General features: G+C 53.5%; 2 protein-coding genes across 3 annotated transcripts in view; one reads left to right on the top strand and one right to left on the bottom strand.

Moving 5' to 3' along the window:
* Positions 1-473, bottom strand: part of GGA1 (golgi-associated, gamma adaptin ear containing, ARF binding protein 1) — a 10,363-nt gene extending 9,890 nt beyond the window's left edge. Inside the window, exon 1 of one of the 2 annotated variants that reach the window (XM_010585433.1) lies at positions 231-473. Coding sequence is in view for 1 of the 2 variants with exons in the window: in XM_010585432.1 (XP_010583734.1) it covers positions 66-96 (31 nt within the window). In the remaining variant the exon portion in view is untranslated. The other variant, XM_010585432.1, reaches the window with a different exon arrangement.
* Positions 474-583: 110 nt separating this feature from the next.
* On the top strand, positions 584-16,649 carry LGALS2 (lectin, galactoside-binding, soluble, 2). Its single transcript, XM_010585459.1, has 5 exons — positions 584-710; positions 880-884; positions 14,869-14,951; positions 15,250-15,409; positions 16,503-16,649. The coding sequence occupies exons 1-5, from the start codon at positions 584-586 to the stop codon at positions 16,647-16,649; spliced, it is 522 nt and encodes a 173-aa protein (XP_010583761.1).
* Positions 16,650-18,473: the final 1,824 nt, after the last annotated feature.

Here is an 18,473-nt window from a genome sequence, read left to right as displayed (position 1 = left end):
GGCCGGGGCCCGCCGGCGGCGCGGCCGGGCCGTGTCGTGTCAGAAGCGGTTCCAGCCGCACTCACTGATGCACGCCTCCAACGTTTCGGGCTCCATGGCGGAGGGTCCCGCCCGCCCACCGGTTTACCTCAGCGGGGTAACAGGGCTCCGCCGCCCACCCGCCCGGCCCGGTACCGCCGAGCCATGGAGAAAGGACCGAACCGTCTAGAGCGCCTCTCCGACGGTCTTACCATAAAGCACCGGAAGTTGGGAGGCGCAGAGCGCCGCCCCGCTCCCAGCGCGCCCCCTGCCGAAGCGCACCTCCAAGGCACCATAGAGTTCAGCGCGCAGAATTGGGAGGGGGAAGCAAGGCGCAGGACGGGGAAGGAAGCGGAAGGGCTCCAGGAGAAGGACGGAGAAAGCAAGTGAGGGCAAGCGCAGGCCGGGAGCGCCGGAAACCGACCGCCGGACGGAAACTAGCCGACCTCCCTTCCCGGAAGAACCCTCGTACTGGCAGGTGAGGCCACTTCCGGTAGAGAGAGCGGGCACTTCCGCCTGGCGGGGGAGCCGCGTGTCCTTTGAAAGGACACGAGCCTGCCGGCGCATGCGCGCTGCGCGCCCGCCCGGCCCGGAGGGGGGTGGCGGGGACCCGGTCCCTCTCCTTAAGGCCTTGGCGGCTGTGGGCGGCCTCTCGGAGGGGCTGGGGGCTTTAGGAGGCATTATAAATGCTAGTAGGCGAGTCGCTGTGCCCTGGTGGGAGTTATCTTTAAGTAGCTGCCGGTCCTCCCCCGGCAGGCCTTCTCCCGCCTGGCTGAGCAGCTGGGGGGAGGTTGGCGAAGGCCTGGAAATAACTAAGGGCTTTAGAAACATAAACTCAATTTGTCCTCTTTCTCCTTGTAGCTCTGGTAATCCAGGCCAGCCCTAACTGTATGGCTTAATACCGCTCATTTTCTCTGCGCCCCAGTGGTCTTGGAGGGAACTGTGTTCCTGTGGTGATTTGTTGTTTTTAAATAATGCTGGTGAAAGGTGCCAACTCGATGACCTTTGGGGAGCACAGGCCTCTACCTCTTTGAAGAGTCCGCGGTGTACCGCATCAGCGCTGCTGCTTAAAGTCACCCGCTGGGGCTGGCCCTGCCGGAGCCTTGGCCATAGGAGTGCAAGTACGATACTGCCTGTTCAGCCTTAAAGCCTCTGATCCTGGAGATAGACATCTGAGTCAGAGTGGTCCTGTGTTGGGTTACTCATTTACAGTGCTAATCCCGCAGATGGCAGGCGAGGGAACTGCCCTGATGTCACGCCTAATGTCTTTTCCTTATGGCTAGCCATTGTTTTGGAGGGGGAATTTTTGGCCATTAAAAAGTACTTTTCAGTGCTTGAATGTAGTTCTTTTTTTAACTGTCACTGCCTTGCATCACAAAGCCTTTTTTTTTAAGTGCCTTTCATAGAAAATTGCCACATCCTTCCCTCTGCTGTGTTTAGGCACGTTTTACACGAGTTATTTTAATCTTATGAGTCAGCCTTGCCTGTCACTACTACCTCTTTGATTTTTCTGAGAATCCTTAAGTCATCTTTAGGAGACTGAGGCCTAGATACTGCTCTTCTAGGTCATGTACAATCTGCGTAGAAGGCATACTTCTCTCCAACCCACAAAGCCGTGCCTCAGAAGGAGTGGTTTTGCAGTCTGGTGTTTCACAGCCCCCTTTTGTTCAGGTTTCGATCCCTTGGAGTCTCAAGGTTGTTTATTTTTCTCTTTCTGGCAACACCCAGTGGTTAGCAAGTCTAGGATGAATGGAAGGCTGCGCCTCTTTTCAGCTGGTTGCAAACAATGGTGAGTGAACTCATGCATAACAGTTGTGTCAGCAGCGGCCTTTCAGACTTTGCTTTTATTTCTCATCGATTTAGGAGTCTCTTTTCCCTTTGGTTACTCCTGCTTTCCATCTAAGAAGACCCTAAGTGCAACAAAAAAAGAGATCTGAGTCTGAATTTTGCTCCCTATAACAGTGGCTAGATGATGCGTGAGGAAAAACCTTTCTCCTGTCCCTCAATTTATTTTTACCAACAGCTGGAGTCCCAAACTAGGTTTGGATGGAGTGAGACGCTCCATGTTGTAATTAACACCGCTCCAGAATGAAAGTACTGGAACTATAATTAGCTCCTAGCCAGTTGCGGAGGAAAGTGATTACGTGCAAGCTGGAGGCCCGGGTAGTTGGCATGAAAGCTTGTGCTGGCGGAGGGGTGCAGGATCCCAGGTTTGGCAGGCCTTGCAGCAGGCTGTCCCGCAGAGGGCAGCAGCAGGCAGGGGAGAGCTCCTGCCTGATCAACCTGGGCTTAGCAAATGCTCTTGCTGCCTGTACAGTCGAGGTGAATCGCAAAACAGGCAAAGTCTCCCTCAGTCGGGAAGGGAAGGCGGCCTCGCAGGAGTGGCCGGGTCGCCCGGGAGAGGGGTTTTCCACCCACCAGGTCATCTTCAGCCCGCCAGAACCGCCCTGTCACGCTCGCTCTGTCCCAGCTTTTGTTTGGTTTCTCTGCCTTGTGTGTTTACATGAACCCTGCGGTGTTTTTCAGATGCGCTCGTGTGCGGCAGCGAGAGCTTTCCTGCGCTTCCTGCTGGGTCGTCGGCTCTGGCCTGTGATGCGAGGTTCCCCTTCCCCGTCACATTCCTCTTTCCTTGGCAAGGCATTCTGCCAAGGCATACCTTTCACTTTCCTAAAGCTCGGTACTGCAGTCTTTTGTTCCCTTTTCTTGTTTTCCCGCTCCGGCTGACTGCAGCAGCCGGTGCCTGGGATTTTGGCTCAGTTTTACCTCTGCTATTTTCTCTTGGAACAGGACTGGCAGCACCTCTCCTGACATCACCTCGGACCATGCACCTCTTACGCAATCCTTTGGATTTGCAGCCCTGCTATTCCCTGACCTTGGCTAATCTTTCTTTTGCAATACTTGTAAGCACCTTTCCCAGCAGAGGGTTGCAATTAGAGAGGCAAGTATAGAATTGCATACTTCTCTAGAGGGAGAGCAGGTTTGAGCTCCTTTAATCTAATAGGAAATGTCTCCTTCCCTTTCATATGCAGTACTTTCTTGTGGTATGCAGTCATCCACCAGGATTGCTCCCTTCCATTTCTTTCAGCATTTCCCTTTTCGCTGTAGGAAGACCTGTCCCCGGTGATCAAAGACATCCTTCTACAACTACGGGAGCAGAATGAGGGAACAGGATGCTGGATAAGGGATCAGAAAACCTGCTGGCTACATCTCTGCAATTAAGCATGTCTCGGAGCAAGACTCAAGGAAATACACAGCTATGCTCACTGCCTCAGTTTCCCTGGTTGTTAGCATGGGGGTAATTGCACTTGCTTCCTTTGGGGAATTGCCTTGACCTCTGTATACTAAATTTCCTTTGCACATTGGTTCTGTCATTAGAGCAACTGGCTCAGCAAGACAAGCAAATACCAGAGTTCGGGGTGAGCTGTGCAGCTTGCTGCTCCTTGTGTTCGAGCCCTCCTTCCAGACTGGGCAACTCAAGGGGTGTCTTGATCCCTCGACCGAGTGGCCGGCAGTGCCCTCCTGACCAGTGTAGGGAGTGGCAGTGCCTCTTTACCCCCTGGGGAAGGCTCACCTGGATTTGCCGTTGCCGATAGCTTCTTCCCAAGAGAGTCCGGGGCAGTCAGGGGATGCTCCGAGAACACGGGAATGCTCTTGCTGCTGAGGAACAGTATCGGCAACAGGCAAAGATGAAAGAAAACCAGCAGGACAGAAGCCCTAGTCATAGCCGTGGCTTAGGGGGCTGGTGGGTTATATATCTGGGTAAGCCAAATACAGAACAGGGAGAGAAAGACCTGCCAGGTTAGAGAGAGCGGCTTAAATTTATGGGCCTGAAGTGAGCATCGAAGGCCCTGAGCCTGCAAGAGGGAGCCTTGATGAAGTCATTCACTGCACCACTGATGAGATCAGCTCCAGACTGGAGCAGATCCGCTACTGATACAGTGTGCTTGGGATTCAGGTGTCATGAGAGGCACTTGAAAAGGTGAACATTCACCCATGCTTGCTCTAGCCCTGACTTGCTGTGTTATCACTAGCAGATGGAAGGGATGTCATTAGAAAGCACAAGTATTGGGGAAAAAATGGTTTAAAAGCCTGGATTTTGCTGAGATACAGTTTGGCTCTAAAGAACAGCAGGAGGGAGAAGGAGAAAAATCCTATTGCAAATGCATTTTTCATGGGCACCCAAGCATGATCTGAGCAGAGATCGGTGACACAAAACTAGGCATCCTGGAGCAAATCAGGGAGCCCAGCTGCGGCAAATCCCCAAGCCTGGATGATGAATACATCCCTGCATTGCGGCGACAGCGAAGTGTGACTTAGTGAAGCGTTTGCCGGGGATGTTTAGCGTAGCAGCAGCCCGGGGAGCTCAGAGATGCAGCCATGTGCAGCCTCTCTTTTACAACGCGGCACAGGGAGGAGGCATTCTCGCTGCGGGGTGCCCCGGTGCCGAATGCACGTGCTCTCGGCTGTGCAGCTGGCTCAGGTTTGGCAGCTGGTGAGCTTGAATAGATGGGTTTTGGCCCAGGCTTGAAAATCCTCCCATTGCCAATGATCCTGCTTTGGCTGCAGCTGCCTCAGGTTCCCTAGGAAACTTCAGCTCTGGCTTAAGTCCGGACTGTGAAACGACAGGAGGAGGCAGTCCGGCAGCTCTCTGCCTCCAGCCTGGCTGCTTGGCCTCTGCCGCTTGGCACCGCAGCCAGCTTCAGCCCTGCTTTTGGCTGCGGCGAGGAGCAGCAGGGCGGAGTGAACCCAGTGCCGGGGCACGGTGGACGTGGGGTTAGGAATAAAAAGAAAACTGTGACCCAGGAGGAGGACGGAGACGCAGAGTCTGCGTACGCAGATTTCCCGAGCGTGGACCTGGCCTTTCGTAGGCTCCTTTCTGGTTCCTCTGGCTTCGTCTGTCTTAGTAAACGCAACAGGAGCAGGGCCAGGCCCGGGCGCTGCCTCGGGATGATGGCTGGTGCCATGCAGTTGTTAGCAGCCTCCCTGGCGTGGTTTTGGGCTGTGCCAGTTAGCAGTGCCTCAGTGCCCAGGCACGGCTGGGGACTGTTCCCAACAGAGCCTTGGTGTCGCCGAACATTTAACCCCATGGATGGGAGCTGTGACCTGCTCCTTGCATTTAGGGCCAAGAGCGAAACAGCTACACCCTGCAAGCCCAGGTCCCTCTGAAGGCAGGCTTTTGAAGTGCAATCCCCTGCAGCCTGCATATTTACCCCCTAATCTTCCACTTTTCCCCTCTCCGAAGATGGGAAATGTCACGCAACAGGTTGTAGGTGAGTGTGTGGGATGGGAGTGCGTGCACCAGACTGAAACTGGGAAACGCTCTGTCTGCTGGGCACGGCTGAACCCAGGGTTGTGACTCAGTGTCCTACACCCCGTGTTGTGGATCACTCGCCACATTTGACCTCCTGCCTTGTGGGGTGGGAGAGATGCTATGAGGAAACGTTGCCTGAGTGCATGAGGTCATGGGGGTGTGGGGACCAGCTGCTGGATGCAGGGGACCATTCCGGCCTGGGTGCACAGACATGTTGAATTTGCCCTGGGCAGGCAGAACAAGGAGCCCATCATGTTGCTCATGGAGCACATGATTCTGCAAGGGCTTCCCATGCATGCACAACTCTGTCCTGTTTCCCCCGCCACCCCAAACTACATCAGGTTTGGGAACTCACTCAGAGAGCAGAACGGGGGCAGAGCTTGTGTATCTTCCATTTAATGTGCTGACAGACAAGTCCCCCAGCCAGGAGAAGGATCAGGCGCACACCTCCGGATGCATCCGAACAGCCTCTGCCTTGTCTCTGCCTGGAGGGGCTGTGTTCAAGTGGCACGCTGCTGGTCCCCTCAGCCCAGCGGGCATCTTGAAGGCAGCGTCCACGTTCTGGGTCTCACTGCAACCACGTTGCACCTTTGCCGTCCCTGATTTGCAGCCCAAATCCCCCTCCTCTGTCCAGAAGGAGGAGATGCTCCCAGCAGAGGCTGCTCCTCTTTCCACCTCTCTCCTCGCACAGAGTAGCTTTACGTCTTGAGTAGCTTGCCTCCCTGTAGCGACACTGGCTGAATTTCAGGAGGAGGATGCGTGCTGGGAGTCGATGGGGTTAAAAGCAACAGTGTCCCAGTGTGGCTTAAGAGTGGGCTATGAGACCTCTTCCCTCCAGCCATTCTCTAGCTGCTGTGCTTGCTGGTGTCCAGAGCAGGCACTAGGCACTCTTGAGCTCATCCTGAGCTGGGTCCCTGGAGAGCTGTGTCTCTGCCGGAGTTCTTTCAGGAAAGATTCCCACCCCTTTCCTAATGAGACCGAGTGAGTAATAGAGATGTTCCTCAGGGACGGTGTTGTAAGGAGTGCTACGTGCATGTTCAGGACCGGAGAGCAGGTCTTCACTAGCTTTTCCCTGCTGTTGTGCACCAGACGTTGATGCGTGTCCCATCTTGACAGAAGAGATAAGCTATCTGCGTGGGGATGGGAACTTGCCTGGCAGTTGCAGCCATCGGTCCTCCTCGCATTGTTCTTATCAGATCTCCTGGCTTGGCAAGTCCATTTGTTGCATGGTGAATGGCAATATGTTTGGGGCTATTCAGCCTGGGATATGATAAGATTTGTCTGGTGTGAGTCGTATTCAAAGCATTTGGTTTGTAATACCCTTTTCCCCTCTCGGGAACAAGCGTTCTCCATCCAGTAATCTGACTGCAATTAAAACTGGGTTTCTGCTTCGCTGCTGGGGGACTCTCAGGGGGAACAGTGCGAAGAAACTTGGGGGCAGCCAGAGAGACACAGCCAGGTTCTGGCCTGGGTGTGTTGCCAGTGGTGGGAAAAATGAGGACAGCAGGAAGAGGCACAAACTGGAGGGAAGGGAAAGAGAGCCAGAGAGAACAAGCAGCCTAGCACGACGGCTGGGAATGCAAAATAAACATCCACTGTTGTCAAGCGAGGGCTTATGTACGACTGCTTAAGTGGAATGGGTCAGAAACAGGAGTAGAGGCTCACAGGAGCAGTCCGGAGGAGGGACAAGATGCCCATATAGGACTGGTCAGCAAAACAGGGTGTCCTCAAATGCACAGGGTGTCCCTTAGTGCCCAGTATAGTGCTGGAAAGGGAGATGAGGTGTCCCAGCAGTGCAATGCAGCTGCAAGCAGCTGCTGCCTTGCTCCCTGCGGTACCGTGTGGAGATGAAACGTCTCTGGGCAGTGCCGTGACCCAGCAGGCTCAGGAGCTGGCTTTCAAAGCTCCTTGACCTGGTGGCAACTCTAAGCAAGGCTGTGGCTGTAGCTTCTCACTGGGAAGCAGGGAAAAAGTAATTTAGCACTCCTTGTGCCAGCGAGAGTTGGGACCTCCTCTGCACTTTGGTTGTCCTTAGAGCTCCTGCAGCAGGTCAGGCTCAGCTCTTTTCCCTGTGGCTTGCTCTGAAGGTCCATGGGTTCATGTATTTCTTGTGCCCTTCCCTCTGGAAGGCGGGGAGGAGAGGAACAGGGAGTCGGTTGTGTGGGCCTGGTCTTTTCTTAGGTCTCCTTCAAATGCAGTTCCCTCTTTAGATGCCCATTTCCCGCACTGAGTCAGTCATTGCGGGATTTGGATTCCCTTTTTTTGGCAGCTTTTCTCTCCCATTTCCATCTGGTTTGGTTTTTACCATTTCATTTTGCAGGGCCATCAAGGGAGTGTGTTCAAGCTGATTTTGGAGCAACAGATAGTTTTGACTTGACAACCCCTTCCTCTGCAGACCCCAGCCATGGCCTTAGATCCAGGGTGGATCGCCCCTTCAGACCCTCTCAAAGCGGATGGGTGGTAAGGTGGCTTGCTGCTTCCCAGCGGGGATGAAGGATACTTGGCTTTAATGACATAAGCATGGGAGAACAGACCTTTTGTTTTTGCTCCCCTTCTTTCCAGCCCATGAGCTGTTAATTCTTGTGGCTTTTCAAAACTTGCTATTTCTCCCTCAGCGTTTCTTTCTCCTTTTTATTTTTTTTTTTTCCAGTGGATGAGCCACCCTTGGCATCGTGCCTTGTGCGTGTGACTCAGACAGTTTCTGCTTGTCTGAAGGATTCCTGCAAGTCCTCAGAGTTGTCCAACCCGCCTGGGCTCAGCGCTGGAGCCCGTGAGAAACACGCTCAAAGTGAGTCACGCAGTGCCAGCAGCCTTGTTCTCCCTGTGCAGGACGGACCGCTGCGCGCGGGGACTCGACAGTCACTCTCGCTGCGTGCCCTTGCTGTCCTGGGGGGTTGAATCCGGGATGGCTGCTTGGAGCTCAATGGAGGGAGGTCCCCACGGACCTTTTGTGTATGGCGCAACGCTGCGTTTCTTTTTTGCTGCTTCGAGTTCCAGCCAGCTGGCCTCACACTGTCTTTGTTGTGGGAAATGGTCCCCTTGAAGTCAGGGGAGTTGGGCTTGGGGCATCTCGGAAGTCCCCTGGCTTCCACTGTTGGAAGGCATCCGTTCATTTTGAATGCCTCTGGTTTTTGGACTTAATCGGACCCACCCAAGGGCTAATTTTTTTCAGAGGCACCGTATGCCTCAGCACCTCCTACTGATAGTAGCTGGTGTGGGGAGAGATCAGCATCTCTGATACTCGAGCTGCATTAGCCAAGGGAGCCCAGATTCTTTTTAGCTTCTCAGACAGGTTTGCAAAGCTGGATTTTTTTAAATTTTTTTTTTTTTTAAAATCTGTCGATGGGAGCTTTAAGATGAGACTCTAAACAAGAAGAGGTTTTTTTGGATGTGAACTTGGGTATCTGTGACTCAGTTTCCCCATGTGCAAGATGAGGGGGCTACCATCTTCCTTACTTAATGGTAAGATAAAGCTGTTGGAGATCTTACTCTTTTGGTGCAAGATGCAAGTGGAGCATAAGACCTCATGAAGCTGATCCTTTGTGGAGGATTTTTGGAAGGATCCTTTTCCCATTAAGCTAATAATATCTCATCTAGCAAGTCTGGGTAAAGCTGGGAGATCCCAGAAGTCTAGGAGAGGGGGAAGCCATGAGCCTTCTATGCATCTTCTCTTTGCCAGTAGGGAAGCTTTCAACAAAAGTGCATTTTTATCTCCAGGCGTGTTTTTGAAAGCCTTTCCCACAACCCACATTCCTGGCATGCCCCCACGAGGGAAAGAATTAGAGAAATGAAGGCTGGAAACGGAACTGGGTGGCATGTAATCAGTCCTCTGACCTCCCTTCCCCACACTCTGCCAGTTCAGTTCCTTCTCCTGCCCCTCGGGCAAGCTGAGGACCCCTAAGATGTGACTCATCTGGCTGCTTGGGTTGATGAAATGGCCCTGATGCCTTATGAGCCAGCTCCCATGCACATGAACTACCTTCCTCCCTGCTCTGTGCACAACTCATAGCACACAAAAGTGTTGCCACAGACTTCAGAGCTGCCCGAGAGAGATGTCCTCTGCAAAGGTATAAGGACATAATTTGGCCCTGCGGATGGAAACCATCCATCAGAACGCTTTTGAGCTCCCCATGGAGATGGGAGATGTCAGTCACTGTGGCACCAGTGCCTTTCTGGTAGGGTAGGGAGAGAGATGGAGTCTGAGGCTACACCCTTCCCCTGTGCTCTTGATCTGCTCCACTGCTTGGTGCAGGTTCCCTCCATTGCTGCCCCTAGCCCTGAAGAAAGGTAGGTTTTTTCCACATTTTAGCTCTTCAGCTAGCTTTATCCTTCCTCCTCCTTATTCCCCACATCCTAAGGAGGAGAAATTGCACCCTACAGATGAAGGAGGGTGATGCTGGTGGAGACCCTACCGGAGGCCGATGGCCTCTAATCCCTTGCCCCCACGTTCAGAGCATGGATGCTACTTCCATACTTCCCACAGGGGCTCTGCATGACACACTGTCAGGGAGCTGGGGCATGAGGGGTGGCAGGGGATTCACCTCCAGTCCTTTGTTCCTTCCCATTTTAGTTGATCCGCATGCAGAGACTTCAACGCCTTCCCTAGAGGAGCTGTCCTGCCCTGGTTAACCTCTTAGGCATGAGGTTAGTGCTCATGGGTACTAGTTCCCTCATGCTCATCATTGACTTGGCTTCTCCCGCATCTCCTGGACAATCCTCTCCTGTACACACCCTCCAGATCCACAGACCTGCTTATCCAGTCTCCTGCTTACCTCAGTGTTTGGCTGAGGTAAGTACATTTTGTTCTCTTGGTCCTCCTCCTTTAGGAAGCTGGCTGGCTTTCAGAGCTTAGGGATGGGTTGGGTGAAGGTTGCAGCACTATCTGCTGAGAGGCAAACCAACACCTCTTGACTAAAGGGGAAACCAGTCCTGTCAAACCTATCTGGGAATTTCTGTGACTGACAGGTGGAGGACTGAGCATCTCCATCAGGAGGTGGTAGAAGCCTCTTCTCAGTTACGTCCTGAGCGCTGGCCTCTGAAAATCCAGGGCTCAGCTTCTTGAATTCCACCCCACAGCCCTCTAAGGCAGGGGGCATTCCCCCCTAGGCTTCATAAAAGGGGGAAACCAAGGCAGAAATGTGGCTTAACGCAACTCCTGGGAGGAACCGCAACCAGGGCCCAGATGAGATCAGAGAACATGGTTTAAATCAGGTCACCACTTGATATTTATTGTGTGGAGTTTTTCTTTTTTCTTTACTCCCGCACTGAAATCCTTCCCCAGAGGCTATTCAAGGAAATAAATAGCCAGTGGAAAGGGACAATAGCTTGCTGTGGAGTACAAATTATATGAAGCAGTAGGAAATAATAGCAGAGTGAGCAGCTGCTACTCCGAGAAAGAATGCATGGTCGGTCTCTCCAGCTCCCTTTGCCATGAGCAGACACTGATGCCAGGTCCACAGCACAGGCTCCCTGGTGCCTTGAGTGCAAAATGGGACAGGCGCCTTTTCCCCTCTGCAGCATCCTCCTCCAGTGCAGCTTCTTTGGTGTCTTAATTAGCACCGAGCTGAAACCGCAGCCTTCTGTGAGGGTGCCAAGGGGATCTCTTGCCTCTCCTTCCAGAGCTTGGTTTGATCTGGGAGCAGTGGCCCATTCATCCACACACCCCGCATGGCCGCCTTGCCTTCCCCTCTCTCCCTCTTCCCTTCTGGGCTGAGCGTCATGTCTGGCGATGACCCATATCAGTCCTGCAAGGGACGGTTCATAGCTCATGTCGTCTAGAGAGGACGTGTTGGCTGCCCTCTTCTCCGAGCCCCTTGGAGCCCTTCCTCAGAGCACTGCTGGGCAGGGATGGTGGGGACCACTTTGGTGTGCTGGGATGGATTTTGGGGGCTGCCCCTGCCACAAAAGGCCCTGAGAAGCCTCTCACAGCTGGGGTGGTTGGGCTACCTTGGCTGGGAAGTGGGGAAGCTTGTGCTTTTCCTCAGGGCTTCACACCTAGCTGGTTTATCTCCTGCCCGAGTAAGGAAGCAAAATAAATACTGCTGCCAGCAATGATGCTGCTGAGGATCTTGGCAGCCTGCTGGGGAGGGTGGCATTCAGTCTGTTCTCAACAGCTGTGTGGGTGCCCTGTGGTAGAGGTGGCAGCTCTAGGCTATGGTACCTGAGGTGCTGCTGTCTGGAACAACCCTGAGGGTCCTGAGATCCTATGGGTGTTCCTGGTGGCCTGAGATCTCCCCAGGACTAGCAGAAAGGCTGGGAAGAACTGTTAACCCCCAAACTTACCTTATGGGACCTCTGCAAATGGAGCTGCCACATTTCATGGGGTGAAAGCACTCTGCAGAGGACCTGCCCTGCCACCCTTCTGGCTGAAAGCTGACGTGGTTGCATTGGTCTCTTCCCTCCTTAAAATATGATTTTTTTTTTTGTTTTCTCCATGCAAAATTGCAGGCCTGCCTTGCTCCCTGCTGGAAGCTCGCCTTACCCTTGGGTTGGGCATGGCCCCCACCCTTGGACCAGTGACTGCTTGTCGGGTGTCTGCTGTCCCAAGGCACCCTCTGGGAATGCAGCAAAGCCTCCTCTGGTGCCAGCGTTGTGATCATGGGTGTTGTACACCAGTACAGACCAACTGCCCTCCAGCCAGGATGAACATCTCTATGGGGCCCTGGAGAGGCAATCCCAGGCAAGTACCCTATTATAGGATCATCTGTCTGGGGGTGAAAGGTTCCTGGATCCCTTGCATCAGTGGCTGCCAGCTTCCACAACCATTGCTTATATTTTCCTCACTGCACAGACCCTCCGCCTCCTTTGCAGATGCCCTTTAGCCGGATTTCCTCTTTCTCTGGGATTTACTTTCCCATCATATTACTGTTTCCCCAGGCTTTCTGCTTTGCAGTGTCTGCAGGGAAGTATCAACCTGCCCCCTTCACCTTCCTTTCATCATCCCAATCACCACCTCCAATTGCACTGGAGAATTTCGGCTCTTCTGGGGTCCCTAAAGTCTCAGCTCCTTCCTATGTGGGGAACACATACCCCTGCATGAGAGAGGCCATCTGCACAGGGCTGGTGTCTGACCATGCGGAGGCTTAGCTCTGCAGATGAAGGAAGTCGCCAGCGCTGGCAGAGTTGCTGCCTGGTTTCCCACTATTGTTCCCAGTGGCAAATAAAAGGGGGGTGAACGCCCCTGCTGAGCATTGTAGGAGGGGGGTTAATGTTATCTCGATAAAATCTCGTGGCCCCTCTCTGAGCAGCTCGTGCCTCTTTCCTGCCCATCTCCCTCCCTGCATATTCTCACATCCGTGGTACTTGCGGCTCCGCACATAACTCTTTGCACACGTAGTTTTCCCCATCCCTCAGACATAAGCTGCTTTCCCTCCTGGGCAGCCTTCTGCTCTGCCAGTGGGATTGGTGGATAAATCCCAGTGAGAGCGATGTTTCTGTCTGGTCTGTGTGGGAAGTGGGGGGAAGGCTCCTCTACGTTGCTGGCCTGGGACCTGGACCTTTCTTCTGCCACAACATTCCTGTGTCACCTTGGCCAGCCACGTAGGACGGGATTTTTCTGATTGAGTTTAGGGTCTGTCTTGGGATGTAATTTCTTGAGCCCTAGAAGTGTTTCTCCCTGCTGGTTTAAAGTGAGTTCAGATAACTAACCCTAATGGTGGCTATGCAAACAGTGTCTTTGTACTGCCCTGCACAGGGACAACGTGAGTTGCTGTAAAGAGAAACCTCCCATAGCCAGTGAGATGCTCTGATATTTTGAGAGGGGGGCTCTGGGTTCTGTGTTCCCCCTGGGATGTCTGCAGGGGAGCAGGGTGACGTGAAGTTGTGTGTGGGTGGGACACAGCAGCGTGATGGGAAACTGACCCAATGCCAAGAAATCACCATCCCCAGCACCTGCTCCTGCTGACTCCACACCCAGCTCAGGGAGGTTTCACCAACAGCTTCAGTGACCTCAACAGCAAACAAACTTCCCAAAGCCTGCTGGGCTTTATGACCCCCTGTGAATAGGAAACATCTCCAGGGAAGGAGTGCTTATCAGCACTTACCTCTGCTTGCTTCAGGAGGCTTTGGGGAAGAACAGAAGCTGTCTCCCAGCTGGCTGTGCAGCAGCAGGATGACTGCACTCAGTTGCTCTGTGCAGGGCTTGGGAGGGGGGCTGAGGGGCTGCTGGTCTCCTGAGCCTTGCCCTCCTCCTCCCTCTTGCTTTCCCTCTGGTTTCTGGAGTCTGGCAAAACACCATCAATTTGTTCAACCAAATCTGGGACACTGTCTACTGACTCGTAGCTCTTACCTGGGAAGAAGACAGCAGGGGTGATGCTCCTCTGTGGGGACAACATTCCTGTGTCTCAGGGTAAGGGAGGATGGGGCTATTGAACCTGATGTGCATGGCTTCTCAAGAGAAAAGGTTTGGGTCTCGATGGAGCTTGGATGGGGGGTTGCGGATTGCTCCTGCTTATTGCTAGTGTAATCCACGCAGCTGGGGCTGAATCTAGAGCCACGAGAAGAGAAGGAGCTGAGATGCCACTCATGTCACTCCTGCAAGGGACTGTTCATAGCTTGTGTCATCTAGAGGGGATATGTTGGCTCCAAGCCCCTTGGAGCCCTTCCTCAGAGCACTGTTGGGAGAGATGGTGGGGACCATTTTGGTGTGCTGATGTGGGCTTTGGGGGTTGCCCCCCGCCACAAAAGGAAAGAGCTGGGATGCTTCTTTTGGCTGAGCTGTTACATGCAGAAAAGAAGTGAACATGGTGGTTGTACCTCCATGGCCAGCTGGGACGATGCTTGTCCTATATGGTGGCTGGAGTAGCACCCCTAAGGGCTGTGTGTGGTGGTCCCCTCACTGAGAGCCCACCGAGGAAACTGGGAATTGGTTAAATCTCCTGAAGTCCCTAATAAGAGGAAGTGTACATAGGGAAGCTATTTCTTTGGATCAAAGTCTTATAGCAAAGGCTGGATCAAAGGCTTGCAAAGGCGGAGCTGCTGCTAATGTGTAAGCCACAAGGAAGTCTAGGGGTGTAAAATCCTCCACCTGAAGTGTTTCTGAGCTAAACTGCTGGTGGCTCCCTGCCTGGTTGCTCTGTCCCCTGAGGAAGATGGCTGTAAGCGCTGCTGCTCCTGTCCTGTGTCACCCAGGGTCCTCTGGGTGTGACCTGCAAGCCACAGCCACCTCTGCTCTCACCACTTGTGTTTCTTGAGCTGCAAGCGATGCTGCCCACCAAACCCTGGGTTGTGGCCCTCTGCTTTAACCCTCTTTGTACCTCTGCTGTCATGCTTGTCCTTCTGCTGAGGACAGGCCTGTTTTCATCTCCTCTCTCTCTGATGTCATTTCTCACTTTCTGGCTTCACTCAGCCCACTCTTCCCTCACTGAGTGAGAAGCCCATGCAAGACCTCCAGCATGGAGGGTTTTTGGCCATGAGAGGAACACTAGCTGAGAGCAATAGATGTTCTCCTGGCTGAGGCACCTTCTCCAAGCGGCACTGTCTCATTGGCAGTGAAGGAATGGCTGACGGAGCTGCACAGACTATTTTTCTCTCTGCCTTAGGAAAGAATTGAAATCTTCAACCTGGATATGAAGACTGGGGACACCCTGAAGGTCAAGGGCAAGATATCCAGTGATGCTAACGGGTGAGTACAAAGAATGTACTTTGTACTTCGACTTGCCAGGACTGAAGGTGGGCTGCAGAGGGAGGTGATTTTCCAAGGTCGCCAGGTACAAAAAGCATGAGCATAGCTCAGCGTTAGGGGAGCCCCTATGCCACCACTGTGCAAACTCCCCTGGTTCCTGAGCAGAATGAGGAAACAGGAGGCATTAAGCACCTGCAATGCTGATAGAAGAATTGGGTGCAGAGCCGTGTGTTGGATCTCAGGTCTTCCAAGACCCTGTCCTGCCCGTGCAGCTGACCTTTCTTCTGTTCACCCACAGCTTCAGCATCAATCTTGGCTGCAGCTTCTCGGATCTAGGACTTCACTTCAATCCCCGCTTCGATGAGTCTGTCATCGTCTGCAACTCCAGGTGCTCCAATGCCTGGCAGGCAGAGCATCGTGATAAACACTTCTGTTTCTCCAGGGGCTCCACTGTCAAGGTGAGGGGTCTGTGCCAGCGTGGGGTTGTGGGGTCTGTGTGTGGTGGGGGAAGACCCTGGTTACCAGATTCCTGTACCCTAGTCTTCCCAGTCCCATCCAATGCCTCCTGCTCCTTCCCAACACCCCCTAATCCTCATCCTCTGGGTTTTTGGTCCTGATTGCCATTTCCACTCCTTCAAAACCCCAACAATTCCTCTGGGAATTTTGCGTGAGCCCTGTCTGTCTCAGGCTTTGTAAGTCCTTCCTGCCCCTTGTACCAGCTCAGCAGGTGAGTGCACCAGGTACACGTATGAAGGTAAAGGGCCTCTCCAAGAAGCAGGATCTTGCTGCTCTCTACTTTATTTCTCTCCCTAATCCCCTCCTGTGCAAACACAGGCTTTAAGGCAACCCAGAGTCTGGAGCAAAACCTCTCCCTCTGCTCTTCTGTCTTCACTACTCCTGGATCCACACTGGCAATCTGTCCTCTCTCTCCTCCTGCGGGGGATGCTGTCCTAGTTGCTGTCTCACCCCATCTGATGTCCCGAGACATTAACAGGGCTGCATTTAGGAGCAGTCCTGTTCATATTGCTGTAGAGAGGATGCTTGTTTCCTCAGTCATGGCTGGCTCTTAGGGAAGGGGTGGCGAGGTGACGGCTTTGGGGAACGATCCCTTTAATTTGCAATGATCAGCAATGTGTTCTTGTCCTGTCTGCTTGTGCGTGTTTATTAGCGAAGCTCCTTTTCCCAGGTCCCAGTGAGCTGCTGAGGGCATTGGGGTGACAGGTTTATACTGCCCTGTTCAGAGCAGATCTAAGCCATGTGGTGTATAAAGACACACTTGGGTTTAACTGCTTTGAGTTTACAATCTGAGTCACTGAAACAGCCCCGGGAGAGATCCTGTCCCCAGGTCATAGTCTAGATACCAGCTCAGCCCCTTGATATCAACTGCTCTTTTCCTTCGTCACCCTCAGCTCAATGCCCAGCACCTTGCTTAAGCCTGTAGGGACCAGGTCTGACCCTCACATATAACAGTCAGGCCTTTCACCTGAATGCTCATGTCCTAATCTTCTCCTTGTCCCCAATTCCTGCCCTTTCTCCCCTCTCTTCTCCCAGTTTGTCATTGAGATGCTGGCAGACAAATTCCAAATAAAACTGCCGGATGGGCATCAAGTGGAGTTCCCCAACCGGCACTACTACAACAAGATCAGCTACATGAGCGTCAAGGGAGACTTCAGGGTCACCTCCTTCAAGCTGGAGTGATGGGTGCTGCTTCCTAGCTCTAATAAAAACCCAAGCAGCGGGAGACTGCTTGCTCCAGGTGCTTTGGCTTCTGTGAGATCTCTGGCTCTGTGGGAAACAAAGCTCAGGGTTTTTCCACCAACAGGAAAGGAGCCCTTGTTGGGTGGAAATAGCTCCTAGATAACACCAGGTGCTTTTCCAGGTCAGACCAGGATGTGGGGTGGATAGTAGGTAGGGCGAAGCAGGCTGTAGATGGGGTTCAGGAGGAGGAGGGCACTATGTGATTGCTCAGGGAATGGCTGTGTAATCTCTTCACAATGCACCATTTGAGTTTTTGGGAGGGAGGGAGGAAGGGGAAGAAAAGCAGGGATGTGAGCGATGTGGCATTCAGTGCCACAAAAGTGCGTAATTAAATGTTAGGTTTGGGAACCTCAGGGCTTGGGTTTGATGGGTTCCTCTTGGCTGCTCTGGCAGCCGGCAGGCAGGAGGAAGGGGTGCCTTGTCCTCCCCCAGGAGCAGTACCACGCAAATGGTGGCACGGGGAAGGCAGCACAGGTGTGCTCCTGTGCCAGCATTCCTGCCAGCAATAAGGAGTTATCTTCTTCAACTTTCCCCCTTATCTCACCTCACTTATCTGCTGGCACATTCCAGCCGGGTTACCTATTACTCTGACATTTCCACACCGAACCCTACTCAGCGAAAGTGAGGCAGGGAAAGGCAGTGGGGAGGGAGGACGGGGTTGGGGCTGGGTTACATGGCTCAGCACCTCCCAGTCTGTGTCCCTCGTGTGGGACTACAGGTGATTGGTGCTGATTATCAGAAGCTGCTGCTCTAATTAAAAAGCGTCTTGCCAGCCTTAAGCGAGACAGATGTGTGAAAGCAAACATCGGGGCACTTTAGGCTGGGTGGGAAGAGAGCAGAGAAGAGCATCTTATGGAGAGCCTGGTCCAAGGCAAGGTGGCGGTGCCCCTGTCCTCCCTCTCCCCTTCCTCGCTGCCCAACCTGCGGGACTTTCTGCTGCCTGAGCGCAGAGGCAGAGGATGTCTGATGGGCTGGAAGGGCTTTAAGTCAAGCCAGCCTTGGGAAGGGTACCGATCTGCTTCAGGCTGCAGATGAATTGTTGCTGGGCCGGAGAGGAAGCTTTGCACCTTCCTGCATGCTACACGAGGCCGAGCGAATAGGATGTTGCTTTGTGTTAGCCACGGTGAGTGGCAAAGTACCGGGCTAGTTAATCCAGGGATCCCAGAGGTGCTGGAAAATCCTGCTGAGAGTGGAGAGGATGGGATTTTGTGGCTGGGGCACCGGCAGACACAGCAAGGGAGACGATAAGGTCGCTGCAGCTGAGGGGAGGCACCAGAGGAGAAGTTAGTATCAAAACTGTTTTAATAAGGACAATAATAAGTGCATGGGATACAGAGTGGAGGCAGAAAGGATATTCCACGGATGTGGGTCTTTGGTCTGGAGCTTGTGTTATGGTCTGGGAAGCAGATGGCGGAGGGAGCTTGTCCTGAGAGCCAGGGTCCTCACCCCGGAGAGTGCAGGGGTGATAAGGCTGATCCTGCTGGCTACCAGTGGCCAGAACTGGGGGACTCCCTGAAGCTGCCACCTGCCCCGGCTTACTGCTGCAGCCGCCTTGGGGAGGCTGAGGGAGAACGGGCTTGCCCGTAACCTCGATGGCCTGACTGCGAGCGGCACTCCCGTGTACAACACGCCTGCATGCTGGAGCCTCTTTATTCTCCTCTGACGAGCTCCCCGCCAGAAGCAGGCGGGCGGCGGGTGAGCTGCGTGGGAGCGGAGCCTTGCGGCCCCCCCCGACGCACACCCCCTCCTGTCCCGGAGAACAAG

Source organism: Haliaeetus leucocephalus, unplaced genomic scaffold (assembly GCF_000737465.1).
Source record: "Haliaeetus leucocephalus isolate CR32 unplaced genomic scaffold, Haliaeetus_leucocephalus-4.0 Scaffold101, whole genome shotgun sequence".
In the NCBI taxonomy this organism is placed as follows: Eukaryota; Metazoa; Chordata; class Aves; order Accipitriformes; family Accipitridae; genus Haliaeetus; species Haliaeetus leucocephalus.
Note: the sequence above shows the minus strand (reverse complement) of the source record. Positions and strands in the feature narration are given on the sequence as shown.